Source organism: Carcharodon carcharias, chromosome 7 (genome assembly GCF_017639515.1).
Source record: "Carcharodon carcharias isolate sCarCar2 chromosome 7, sCarCar2.pri, whole genome shotgun sequence".
NCBI classification, from domain to species: domain Eukaryota; kingdom Metazoa; phylum Chordata; class Chondrichthyes; order Lamniformes; family Lamnidae; genus Carcharodon; species Carcharodon carcharias.
The window spans coordinates 12,694,941-12,709,428 of record NC_054473.1 but is presented as its reverse complement, the minus strand read 5'-3'; the positions used below and the strand labels follow the sequence as shown (position 1 = coordinate 12,709,428).

General features: G+C 46.8%; 1 protein-coding gene across 1 annotated transcript in view; it reads left to right on the top strand.

Moving 5' to 3' along the window:
- LOC121279770 (collagen alpha-1(VII) chain-like) overlaps window positions 1-14,488 on the top strand; it is an 82,448-nt gene that overhangs the window by 32,485 nt on the left and 35,475 nt on the right. Inside the window, exons 8-9 of the mRNA XM_041191108.1 lie at window positions 11,336-11,491; window positions 13,992-14,111. Of these exons, the coding sequence (XP_041047042.1) occupies window positions 11,336-11,491; window positions 13,992-14,111 (276 nt within the window). The remainder of the gene's footprint in view (window positions 1-11,335; window positions 11,492-13,991; window positions 14,112-14,488) is intronic.

Below are 14,488 nucleotides of genomic sequence, written 5' to 3'. Positions count from 1 at the left end.
CAAGTTGACTCTGATTGACTGAGGCGTTGCCATGGAGAAAGCAACAGGAAACTATAGGCTCCCAAAGCTCCCAGGTAATTAAAAAAAATTTGAATATATTCCACTTGTTTGTAGAGAACAGGTCCCTGCACATGAATGTACCTGCTTGTAGCAAGCATAAATGAGCCGCATTACAAGCTCAACTGATTACCCTAAATTGGTTGTTAGTGTAACTATTAGCACACTCAGGATTGTTCAGTAAGTGCTGCCCAATCATAGAATCACACCTAATAGTAGGTGTGTTTTGTGTTTTGCAAGTGCAGGCTGGCTGAGTACAGTCTGTATTAGGCCTATTACAAATAAGCAAAGGAATATGCTGTTTGATTCGAGAGTTCCAGAGTCGTCGCTCTTTTACAGTAGAAAACTCTTCATTAGACTACTATGGATGAAAGTTCGAAAGTACCATTGAAGCTGATTCAATAGTAACTTTCAAAAGGAGAATTGGTTAAAAACTTGAAAAGGGCAAAAAAAAATTGCAGGACTATTGGGAAAGAGGGGGTGGTGGCTTTGGGGACTGAGCTAATCGGATAGCTGTTTCAAAGAGCCAACACAGGCAAGATGGGCTGAATGGCCTCCTTCTGTGCTCTATGATCCCCTCATTTCAAACAAAAATACACTGATGCTCATTAGATCTCTTGTTTCAAAATGTGTCCTGATGCCAAGGCTCGCTTGCTGGGGGTTGCAGGTGGACGTGGTTAATGTGGGATGAAAGTGTTTACCTCTGGAACCAGATCACAGGTTCAAAGTGACTTTCCTGTAGTTTGCTGAAAGCTGTAATTTTGGGGAGAGATGCAATACGTTTTCCTAATTTAAGGAAAGAAACATTCTGTAAACATTAATTAGCACTTTGAGGCAGGATAAACAGCTTTATTGTGAGTAGTGTGTTAGAAAACACAATGAACATGAAATTGGGCTTTTATTTTGGCTGCCTTGATGTCAAGGGCCGTCACTCTCACCTCACCCCTAGAATTTAGCTCTTTTGCCCATGTTTGGACCAAGGCAGTAATGAGGTCTGGAGTTGAGTGGCCCTGGTGGAACCTGAATTGATCATCAATGAGCAGGTTATTGCTGAGTAAGTGCTGCTAGATAGCACTGTAAATGACACCTTCCGTCACTTTGCTGATGATGGAGTGTAGCCTGACGGAGCGGTAATTGGCTGGGTTTGATTTGCCCTGTGCTTTGTGGACAGGACATAATTGGACGATTTTGCACGTTGCCGGGTAGATTTCAGTGTTGTAGCTGTACTGGAAAGGCTTGGCTAGGAACACGGCTAGCTCTGGACAATAAGATTTCAGCACTACTGCCAGGCGAAGTCTAACTTGGGTTTTATAAACCTTTAAAGAAAAGAGAGAACTTGCATTTGTATAGTGCCTTTCATGACCTTGAGATGCCCCCAAAGTGTATTGCAACCAATTAAATATTTTTTGACTTGTGCCTTTTGCAATGTAGGAAATATGGCATCCAATTTATGCACAGCAAGGTCCCACAAATAGAAATGTGACAATGACTAGATAAGTTGTTTTTTTAATGCTGCTGGCTGAGTGATATATATTGGCCAGAGCACGGGCTTTCCTTTGACGTAGTGCCATGAAATCTTTGACATCCATCTAAAAGGGCCCCTCATTTGAAAGGTGGCACCTCCGGCAGTGCAGCACTCCCTCAGTACTGCACTGTTAGATTGCAACCAGAAGGAATAGTTCAGAGATTTAAAGAGTTTCATAAATTTGAGGTCCAGTAGTGCGATAAGTCTGGATTTCAACGCACTGAGGGTGCAGAGCGGTGAGTAGGCTGGTACATCTTTAGCAATCAGTTCTGCATTATCCTCCTCTGTGTTTGGAATTCATCTTTCCACTGGAAATAATTAATCCCCAAATGCTGTGGGTTTCTGCAGAGGATAGGGTGGAATACCTGTTCTGTTAATTCTTTCACACAATGTGGGCGTTGCTGACTAGGTCAGCATTTCTATTGCCCATTCCTAATTGTCCTTGAGAAGGTGGTGGTGAGCTGCCCTCTTGAATCACTGCAGTCCCTGTGGCATAGGTACACCCACAGTTTGCTGTTAGGGAGTTCCAGGATTTTGACCCAGCGACAGTGAAGGAACGGCGATATGGTTCCAAGGCAGGACGGTGTGTGGGTTGAAGAGGAACTTGCAGGTGGTGGTGTTCCTATGTGACTGCTGCCCTTGTCCATCTAGGTGGTAATGTTCGTGGGTCTTCAAAGGTGGTGTTGAAGGAGCCTTGGTGAGTGGCTACCATATCCCTTTGTAATCTTACCAAGAGCTCAATCAGGTGAACTCTCAGCTTTCTCTTTTTTTAGAGAAAAGCTCCCCAGCCTGATCAATCTTTCCAGATAAGTATATTCTCTTGGTACTCTTATCACTCTAGCAAATTTTTTTTGGACTTCCTTCAATGCCTTTATATCTTTTGATAAAATGGAGACCAGACTGTGCGCTGTGCTCCCAATTCAGGTCTAACCACAGTTTGATGCAACTATAACATGAATTCCCTGCCTTTTCCTACTATCCCTCTAGAAAAGCTGGAGTCTTTGTCTTTGCTTTTTTAAAGATGCAATTTAAGGGGAGGGTGTTCAATGCTCGGAAATGGATCAATTTTTGTAATTTCCACACTCTCCTCCTCCAACACACTCTGAGTTTATATTGTCACTCTCACCCAACCACATCCCCCTCCCAGTTAAAGATGCCAAGCTCTTCCTTTTTGTTCACGGTGGGCACTTCAGGTTGGCACTGTCTCCAATTTGAGCTAGCACCACCCACACCCCCCACCCCACCCTCCCACCATGCCGCCCCCCCCCCCCCCCAACCATTTCAGATTGCCATGCTTTTCCTCCTTCACCCACTTCAGAGCGCCATCCTCAGCTTCTCTCTCTTCCCCCCTTCCCAAAATCTCATGTCAAGCTTCTTCTATGCCACCCACTTGTTCTCACCCCCCATCCCCACCTCCCACTCCTTCAGTCTGAGGGGACCACCCCCCCACCCCTCCCCTCCCTTCAGCAGCTATTCGACCTGAGCTACCCACTGCGGAGTGTGACTCCTGTGTTGGCGAGGATCCCTGCCAACAGGCCACTGCAGCGGGAAGCACTCTACGGCAGGACTGGCAGCGAGGGGAGAGATCCTGAATCCGAGCTCAGTTACGTTGCCAAACACTGACTTAATTTGTTTACAGGGTAATAACAAAAGCGCATGTGCTGCATATTATAATGTTACAACCCCCAGCCGAGGTTACCCCTGGACAAGCCTGATCCCAGAATGGAACCCGGCTTGATAGATCCTAACTTTTATTTGTTTGTTTAGATACGTGGAGCGTGGCTACTGAACAGAGTCACAGGAGTCAGCTGATGAACTTTTATCATAAACGTAAAACATTTATTAAACAAGAAAAGATGAACTGTATTACAATGCTCCTTCACCCACAACTATTTCTTTACAGATATATACAGATTTGTAAGGATAACAAGTAGCAAAAGCTATCTTATACTCTAATGTTCACTGTAAGTACACAGTCCATGTAAACCAATAAGCAACTTGTGGTCAGGCGCACCACCCTCTCAAACCAAGGACAGGATTTTGAGTTTGGCACCTAGGCCAGGTTGACAGGCCTGGGAACAGCCAGGAAACAGGCCACCACCTGTGATCGGCCCCTTTCATGCCGGCTGGCCAGTTAACAGCTAGCCAGTGAGAAAGGCGCGCTGAAATGCTCAGCGCCGCCTGGGTGGGAGCGGACGGAGGGCGAGCGCTGGAGTCAGCGCGGGCAGGGAGGGAGCGCGGGATGAAAGCTCCCTGAAGGCAGAGAGCTGCCTCAGGGAGTTGAAGAATTCAAAAGCCATGAATAAAGATTTTCAAATGCCGAATAAAATGTCTATGCATCAGTATCCGTCACCTGAACAGAGGGCTGATGTAAATTCTGTCCAAACATTTTTATCTTTTAAAAAAAAATATCGGGATCCTCATCCCGCCCTTGGATGAGGTTTCCCCAAAAAGGCAAAGGCCGTCTGGCTGATTCGCCCACCCGCCAACCATAACGTTGGACAGGCAATGAAAAAGCACCATTGATTACTATGGTAACGGCCTTAATAGGCCTCTTAATTGTTGGCGGGGGCCCTGTCGACTCTTGCGTGTGCCCCAGGTGAAAGATTGCATGAGTGTGCGATGGTGTCGGGGTGCTCACCCGATGTCGTCACGCGCTTTTTCGTCATGCGCTATTAAACCAACCAAACCCAAAGAGCTTCCAAATCAAACTGCTGTTTCTAGTTTCTGCTGTGTGTGTCTTTGGACCTGCCTCTCTGGACCCCTGTTGCTAACCAACAGCCCAGTTTCTCTACTTTTGTTTGTTTAACTTAGCTGAAACAGTCGTAAAACTCCCATTAGAAATGCAGACACCTTATAAAGTGAAATTAAAACTCAATTTGCCCATTTCTTAACACACAGATACAGAAATACAAATCAAAGTTAAACATTAAAGCTAAAACTCATTCCTAACACTCATAAATATAAGTATAACTTACTCTAATTATTTATGTTTCCTAACAATAATAATTATTGTTAGTTTTTTTTAATTCATTCACATGGCTTGGGCATCACTGTCTAGGTCACCATTAATTGCCCATCCCTAACTGCCCTTGAGAAGGTGGTGGTGAGCTGCCTTCTTAAACTGCTGCAGTTCATGTGGTGTAGGTACACCCACAGTGCTGTTAGGAAGGGAGTTGCAAGATTTTGACCCAGCGACAGTGAAGGAACAGTGATATATTTCCAAGTCAGGATGGTGAGTGACTTGGAGGGTAACTTCCAGGTGGTGGTGTTCCCATGTGTCTGCTGTCCTTGTCCTTCTAGATGGTAGTGGTCATGGGTTTGGAAGGTTCTGTCTAAGGAGCCTTGGTGAATTCCTGCAGTACCTCTTGTAGGAGGTACACACTGCTGCTACTGTGCGTCGGTGGTGGAGGGAGTGAACGTTTGTGGAGGCCTGCTGTTGTAGACACAGTATTTATGTGACTAATCCAGTTCAGTTTCTGGTCAATGGTAATGCCCAGGAGGATGTTGATAATGGGGTATTCAGCGATGGTAATGCCATTGAATGTCAAGGGCAATGGTTACATTCTCTCTTGTTGGAAATGGTCATTGCCTGGCACATGTGTAGCACAAATGTTACTTGCCACTTATAGCCCAAGCCTGGATATTGTGCAGGTCTCATTGCATTTGGACATGGACTGCTTTAGTATCTGAGGAGTCGTGAATGGCGTGTTTCCTGGGAATGCATTATTAATGAGGCAGGACGCACAGGGAAGGGGACAATATGGCACAAAAACTCGACATTGTGGCCGGCGGGTAAAATGACTTTTTCTCGTTCAAATCTGGGACCATCCTGCCCCGAGTCCAGCAGCTATGTCCTTTAGGACTCAGCCAGCTCGGTCTGTAGTGGTGCTACTGAGCCACTCTTGGTGATGGACATTGAAGTCCCCCACACAGAGTGCATTCTGCGCCCTTGCCACCCTCAGTGCTTCCTCCAAGTGATGTTCAGCATGGAGGGGCACTGATTCATCAGCTGAGGGAGGGCGGTACGTGTTAATTAGCAGGAGGTTTCCTTGCCCATGTTTGACCTGATGCCAAGAGACTTTATGGGGCCTGGAGTCAATGTTTCTGGACTCCCAGGGCAACTCCCTCCTGACTGTACACCACTGTGCCGCCTCCAACATATAGATTGTAGATGTAGATTTACGATTATGACATTGCAAGAAAGGATCTTTTTGATTATACTGTACATACATTTAAATAACAAGGTCTGAGAATTACACCAGGCAACGGTACAGTTGTGTTCAGTTTCATTGACAATAACACAAACAGCCTTACATTATAATTCACCATGTTCCTCCAATCTCCTTACACTAATACTCACCCTGCTTGATTAACCATCAGGGACAAAACCTCACACCCAATTTCACTGCCACCCAACACTAAACTCTTTCTCTCCGACATGAGCATAGCACCTTGTTTTCAAAGTGAGGCAGCAGCTACCGAAACGCAGCTCTGCATGGTTTTGCTGGGCACTATTTTCCATTTCTGGCCAGTCAAAGTTTTGGTTTATCCAGCTTGACCAAATCAGAGCAGGGGAATGGTGTTGAGGTATGGATCAGCCATGATCTGACTGAGTGGCAGAACAGGCTCGAGGGGCTGAACTGCCTCCATGTGGTCCATCGTAAGGCAATGCGACAGTGCCGGTTTTTACTGAGGAATTCAGATGGGTGGAAGGCTACAGAGCAGATACAGTGGGAGTGAACTGGTCAACACCAGAGGCACAGAATGGGCTGATCGTGGAATCACAGCTTGGTTCACACAGCTTCCTTCCCACTGAATTTAAATGGGCTGCCAATTTGCTATGAACCTGTTTCCTACTGCGGATGTTGAAAAATTTCATGCCCAATATGTTTATTATTAAAGAAATGTGTTGGCTTATCTGTGCTGGTGTGTGGGACCATATATTACCACAAAGGATTAATGCTTGGGAGGAGATTTCTTTGTAAGTTTTGTGGTTCTGGTAAGTGAAATGCCTTTGTTATTGGCATGTGGGTAATGCTGGCCATTCAGTGTCCATTCCTAGTTGGCAATTAAGAACATAAGAAATGGAAGGAATAGGCCATTCAGCTCCATTGAGCCTGCTCTGCCACTCGGTAGGATCATGGCTGATCTGATGTGGCTTCAACCCCACTTTCCTGCCTGTCCTCCCCATAACCCTTAACTTCCTTGTCAGTCAAAAAACTGTCTAACTCAGCCTTGAACCAGCCTCCACTGCTCACTGGGGGAGAGAATTCCAAAGACCAACGACTCTTTGAGAGAAGAAATTCCTCCTTATTTCCATCTTAAATGAGAGACCCTTATTTGTAAACTATTCTCCTTAGTTCTAGATTCCCCCAAGAGGGGAAATATCCCCTCAGTATCTACCCTATCAAGACCTCTCAGGATCTTATTTGTTTCAATAAGATCACCTCTCATTCTTCTAAACTCCGATGAGTATAGGCCCAACCTGCTCAACCTCTCCACAAAAGTCAAACCCCTTCATCCCAAAAAGACTGTTGTCTTGAACTGCCAGTGCCCTAAAAGCTATGGCGTTAGTCAGAGAGTTATGGGATTTGACCCAATGATGATAGGTCAATTGTGAGAGATGTTGTAGGTGCCCCGGTGTAATAAGAGACTGAGCAGGGCCCTAGTTTGACTCCCGGAATCTGCACTGAGCCTTCTGATGCCAATGATAATGTTATGGTCAACATACGAACCTTCACACTGGTCCATTCAGCCTCTCCCATACAGTTCTGATGCCCTATACAATACAGTGTAGGCACTGCTCACTCTCCTGGAGCCATGCCATCTCCTAGGAAGGGCAATAAGGCAGATCTTAATAAAAGCGCCAGGCCGGTTAGAAAGTAGAAAATGGAACATTTCTTTCCAACTGCCCCCACCCCCAACACCACCCCCAACACCACCCAACCCACTCCACTCCCCTCCCCGACCTTTGGCATTCAAAATTAGCCCAGCATATTGCATGGGAAAAATTCACTCGCTTTCCCAAAATGTACCTCGTCACCATGGTAGCACCAAATTGAATGGTGGCATCAAGAATTAACTCCTTCAAAAAGTGCGTTTATATGGTGCCAAAAAAGGAATACTTTTAGGGGAGAATGTGAGCTCATTACACTTTAATTCCCATTAAAGTTGGTTGGTAGACCGTACTGACCATGTCTCGTTGGAGACCTAATGCTTACCCAGCTGGCAGTGCCCTCTTGGAACCTGATGCCCCCATGCTGTGCGGCCCTCAGGCACACGCGTCTTTGCTTAAGGTTTTATTTCAAAGGGCGGTTTGGGGGAGTGGAGCAGTGCTGGACAGGGGCGTGGGTGGAAGAGGGATTCTGAGCTTGTACTTAACACTATTATTATCTTATGTTGAGAATCTTTCACTTCTGATATTGGATAATGACTGAAAACTGGGCAAGAAACGTGCTTGGACTTGCCAAGGTGGCGGGTTGACCTGACAATTTATAACCCTAAGGAGGTACATCAGGGACTGGATTCAAATGCTATCTTTCACCTCGTAAGATTATAAGAAATCGGAGCAGAAGTGGTCCATTCGGCCCCTCGAGCTTGCTCCTCAATAAGATCACAGCTGATCTGATGTGGCCTCAAATCCACTTTCCTGTCTGTCCCCTATAACCCTTGACCCTGTTGTCCATCAAAAATTAATCTAACTCAGCCTTGAATATATTGAATAACCCTTCCACGCTGGGGGAGAGAACCCTAAATTCCAAAGAATCCCTCTTGAGAGAAGAAATTCCTCCTCATCTCCGTCTTAAATGTGGGGGGTGAGGGGGGGCGGGGGGACTGTGTGGGAAACATCCTGTCAGCGAATACCCTCTCAAGCCCCCTCAGAATCTTATGGCCAGAGTTTCACGCTCCCCCACCGGCGGGTTCTTAGGTGGGGAGGAGCACGAAATTGAAGGAACGGGATTCCCTCCGGGTTTCCCGCGCGCCCGACCACACAGCACTTTTAGGCTGGGCTGGGCAAGGCTTCGGGCTGGAAAACAGGGCCTGAATGTTTCAATCAGGTCACCCCTCATTCTTGAATCCTGTCTGGACCAATGGGAGAAAGTTGCCGGTTGGGCATTTTCCTCCTAAAATGAGGCTCAGGGCAATCGGAGCAGCTTCTCTTTTTTGCAGTGGGAATTAGTCCACCCCCTTCAAGAGGTTCCTCAAAACCTACCTATTTGACTCAGCTGTTGGTTACCTGCCTTAATACCTTCTCAGTGTTGATTTTTGTTGGACAACATTCCTGTGAAGGGCCGGGGTGGGGGGGGAGGTCTTTACTTAAGTAAAGGTGCTATATAAACGCAAGTTGTTGTTGTTGAAGGGACTACCTGCGAACGCACTCCACCAATCTTGAAAATGTTATGATCCATTTAATGGAGGTCACTGCGAGAGAATGGAACATTGGGTGGGGATAGTAAGAAAGAGAGCTGGTGAATGGGGCACACCGCAATGGAAGCATTTTCTTGTGCTTGAGGTGAAGAGTTTTAAAGGAGCAATGTGGTAGGAGCTTTAAGATGCACTCTGCCTGTGCTTATGTACGACTTGCTGGTACTTGACATTAGCACTAAAAGAACATAAGAAATAGGAGCAGGAGTAGACCAGATGGCCCATTGAGCCTGCTCCGCCATTCAATACAATCATGGCTGATCTTGGGCTTCAACCCCGTTTTCCTGCCCACATCCTATACCCCTCGATTACCTGAGAGACCAATAGCCTGTCTAGCTCAGCCTTAAATACAGTCAACGATGGTGAAGCCACAACCCTCTGGGATAGAGAATTCAAAAGATTCACAACCCTCTCAGTGAAGACATGTTTCGGCCCTAAATGATTGACTCATTACCTTGAGCCTGTGCTCCCATTTTTCAGCTTCTTCACCCAGAGAAAACACTCTCTCAGCATCTACCCTGTCAAGCCCCTTCAGAACATTATGTGTTTCAACGACATCACCTCTCATCGTTCTAAACTCCAGAGAGCCCACTTTACTCAACCTTCCATCGTGTGACTAGACTCTCATCCCAGGAACCAATCTTACTTACCTTTGCTCTACCATCGCCAATGCGAGTACATCCTTCCTCAAGTATGGATATCAAAACTGCACGCCCTATATCCAGATGTGGTCTCACCAACGCCCTGACACTTGGTGCCAAAAGATGGAAAATGTTCCGTTCTCTCGCAGTGACCTCCATTACATGGATCATAACTTTTTCAAGATTGGTGGAGTGGGTTTGCAGGTAGTCCCTTCAACAACAACAACTTGCGTTTATATAGCACCTTTACTTAAGTAAAGACCTCCCCCCCACCCGGCCCTTCACAGGAATGTTGTCCAACAAAAATCAACACTGAGGAGGTATTAAGGCAGGTAACCAACAGCTGAGTCAAATAGGTAGGTTTTGAGGAATCTCTTGAAGGAGGAGAGCGAGGGAGAGAGGCAGAGAGGATTAGGGAAAGAGTTCCATAGCTTAGGGTCTCGGCAGCTGAAGACATGGTTGCCAATGTTGGTGCATTGGTTTGATTTTTTTATATATATCGCTGATCGTAGTTATGAAGCATCGCGGCGGGGTGGGGGGGGGTTGGGTGGGGGTGATGGTGGGGATGTAGGGGGGGGCGCTGCAACAATGGGCTCAGTGTCCTTGGTGAATGTTGGGCAGTGCAAGCTGGAGTTGCCTCTTCCGACAGCTCACCAGTGACCCCTGCTGGAAAGCGTGGTATTTGGCAGAGAACCAAGCTCGAGTTGGGTGGCGATGCTCTTCAAAGTCAAATAGACGGCTGACGCTGTCTGGGATCACACCTGAGGAACAGCGCTCCCATGTGAGGCAAGGGAAGTGAGCCATTCTTCAGCAGGAGAAAGGAGTTAATGGAGGAAACTTGAAATAAAACCTGGTGGGCCAATAAAACCTACTGTGAGATATGTCAGCAGTGTGATGGGATACTCTCCACATGCCTGGATAAGTGTAGCTCCAGCAACACTCAAGAAGCTTGACACCGTCCAGGACAAAGCAGCCCACTTGATGGGCACACCATCCACAAACATTCACTCCTTCCACCACCGACGCACAGTAGCAACAGTGTGCGTACCATCTACAAGATGCACTGCAGGAATTCACAGCATCTTCCAAACCCACCTCTGCCACCTAGAAGGACAAGGGGAGCGGATGCATAGGAATGCCACCACTTAGAAGTTCCCCTCCAAGTCACTCACCACCCTGACTTGGAAATATATCACCTTTCCTTTGCTGTCCCTGGGTCAAAATCCTGGAACTCCCTCCCTCACAGCACTGTGGGTGTATCTACACCACAGGGACTGCAGCGGTTCAAGAAGGCAGTTCACCACCACCTTGTCAAGGGCAATTAGGTGGGGCAATAAATGTTGGTCCAGTCAGTGATGTCCACATCCTGTGAAGACAAAAGGTTAAAAATTTGTGTTTTCTGAATTTAGATGACCTTTAGATGAGTTCACTGAAATGTGTAAAATTCTTAGAGCGCTTGACAGGATCGATGCTGAAACACTGCTTCCCCTTTGATGTGAAGAGTGTTTAGCATAAATACAAGTTGTTGCTTTTGTTGTACACTGATTTTTATGGCAATGCCTCAAAGAGCAGTTGCCCAATGACCTGAAATAAACTCTGATTGAAGTATTTTTTTCTTTTCTGACTTGTTGACCTCACCACCCCTCCACCTTCCCCACCCTTACACCCCCACCTCCCCAAGCAGGAGATGCAGACACACAGCTGGAGGAGAAAACCCTGAGTGCCGATGCCACCTCCTTCACCCTCGAGGAGCTACTGCCAGACACGGTGTACGTCATCACCATACACCCCATCTACCCAAGGAATACAGCAGCCCCGACCTCCATCTCTGGCAAGACGTGTAAGTACCTGCAGCTTCCGATAGAGGCTCAGCATGTCCGACAGCCCATCGGCATGCCTTGAAGGTGATGTTGGATAAAAAATCTAATCTGTGGCTTGAATATTGCTGAAGAGAGAGAAATAGCCAAAACTTTTTGTCTAGGACTCATCAGGACAAATGCAAGAATGCCAAATTTCAAACAATCACAACGTTTTATTGTGCAGGAGAAAAGGGTGCTGATTGGTTGGCACATTGACTCTGATTGATTGAGGTGTTGCCATGGTGAAAACGATAGGGAACCATAGGCTCCCCAAGCTCTCGGGTAATTCGGGAAAGGCCCGAGGCTTGAGTGTATTTGTAGCTGCCACTTTGCGAGTGTGTCAGTGGGGGGGGGGTTTGCTATGCTTGAGATGATTTGTGTGTTAATTATTAATGGTGATGTGTGTGTATCTATGCCTTGTATCTTGAGACCCAATGTTGAGTGTTTCCTTCCACTCTTATAAAAAGCCCTTCACAGAATGGTGAGGCACAAAAAAACGGGCACTCAGTCCATCATGTCTGTGCCGGCTCTCGAAGAACTATCTATTAAGCCCCACTCCCATTGTCCTTGCAGCCTTACAATTGCATCTCTTTTTAGGAATTCATCCAATATCATTTCTGAATGCTGCTATTGAATCTGCACCCACTGTTCTTCTAGGCAGTGCATTCCACATTGTAACAACTCGCTGACTAAAACAAGTTCCCCTCGTCTCACACTGGCTTTTGCTGATTATTTTGAATCTGTGGCCACAGGTTATTGACCCTCCTGCCAGTGGAGACAGTGGGCTTGGTTTTCAACCCGGGCTCAGGAACCTGACCCTCGGATGATTCCACACTGTGTCTACATTGTTCACGTGATGTAATTTTCAAATGTGGATTGCCCCCATTGGTCTGGCGGTGAGCTGGGTGCCCCGTTAGTGGTGTTGTGTGTTGCCTGGGGGAGGGAGCTGCCTGTAGAGTAGTGAGTGGCAAAGAGAGATGGCAGCCATGATGCCATGATGGAGCCTGCCGCATCCTCGCAGAGGAAAGGAGGCAGCACCTACGAGGCCCAGAAGCCTCATGGCACAGAGAAGTGGCAAACGGCAAACTGAAAGGTACCGCACCCGATCGGAGACAAAAACCCTAAATGGCAAAAAGTTTTCCCTCGTTAAAATAAAATTACTTCATTGGTTCCCCTGCATTGAACCCAACAGCTGTGCACTAACATACGTCAGACTGCTCAGATTTGCCTGTGCTTTGAAAATTGCCTTCTGGCCCTTCCCAGCCTGTTAACGAGCTCCTCCAGAATATAAAAGCAAAACACTGTGGTTGCTGGAAATCTGAAACAAAAACAAAAATAGCTGGAAAAACTCAGCAGGTCTGACAGCATCTGTGGAGAGGAACACAGTTAACGCTTCGAGTCCGTATGACTCTTCATCAGACCTCTTGAACGCTGTAGTCCATTTGGTGTAGCTACACACATAGTACTGTTAGGAAGGGAGTTCCAGGATTTTGACCCAGTGACAGTGAAGGAACGGCGATATATTTCCAAGTCAGAATGGTGTTTGGCTTGGAGGGGAATTTGCAGGTGGTGGTGTTCCCATCTATCTGCTGCCCTTGTCTTTCTAGAGGTCACAGGTTTGGAAGGTGCTGTTGAAGGAGGCTTGGTAAGTTGCTTCAGTGCATCCAACAGATGGTACATACTGCCACCATTGTGCGTCAGTGATGAAGGGAGTGAATGTTTATGAATTGGGTGCCAATCAAGCGGGCTGCTTTGTCCTGAATGGTGTTGAGCTTCTTGAGTGTTGTTGGAGCTCATCCAGGCGAGTGGAGAGTATTCCATCACACTCCTGACTTGTGCCTTGTAGATGGTGGACAGGCTTTGGGGAGCCAGGAGGTGAATTACTCGCTGCACGATTCCCAGTGTCTGATCTGCTGCTTTAGCCACAGTATTTATATGGCTAATCCATTTCAGTTTCACCCTCATGACCGTTTTGTTTTGAAAGTTCCAGACTGACTGGATTGCTCTACAGAGAGCTGGCACAGAGTCTCAACCACTCCCTGTGGTAATGAATTCCCCTTTCAACTTTCTTTAAGCCCATTCTTCTTAATTCCATGGTGGATTTATAAGTGACTATCTTATTTTGATGTCCCCTGGTTTTGGTCTCCCCACAAGTGGAATTATCTTCTCTGCGCCCATCCTCTCAAACCCCTTTACAATTGGCAACAGTAAGACTGGTGGTACCCTCAGTAATATTAGTAGAGTGGCAGTAGTGACCTTGTAGCAGTAGTAACGAGTACCTGTGGTAGTTTTACTCACATGGATGTAAAAAATTATGGCTATTGCACCATTAAGATAGCAACTGGTGGGAGGAGACAAAAAGCTTGGAGTTTTGAAGAGGGGAGAGAGGGAGAGAGAGGTGGAGGACAAAGGAATTTCGGGAGGGATTTCTACTGAGCAGCTGTGAAGCAAAGTAAAATGAAACCTGTTTTGTGCTTTCAGTGCCTCTGGAGTCAATACAGCAACTGACTGTTCAAAATGTGACTCCACAGAGCGTGCGAGTCATGTGGAGAGGAGTGAGTGATGTTACAGGCTACCGACTGAAGTGGGGCCCATCCACAGGTGAGAGTAAGAACATAAGAAATAGGAGCAGGAGTAGGCCATTTGGCCCATTGAGCCTGCTTCACCATTCAATAAGATTATGGCTGATCTGATTGTGGCCTTAACTCCACTTCCCTGTCCCCACCCCCCCTCATAACCCTTGACTCCCTCGTCGATCGAAAATCTATCTCCGCCTTGAATATATTCAATGACCCAGACTCCGCTGCTCGCTGTGGAATAGAATTCCCAGGACTAACAACCCTCTGAAAGAAGAAGATCCCCCTCATCTCCGTCGTTAATGGGAGACCCCTTATTTTGAAACTGTGCCCCTTGGTTCCAGATTCCCCAACGAGGGGAAACATCCCTTCAACATCAGAGTATTGGACAAGACCAGGACA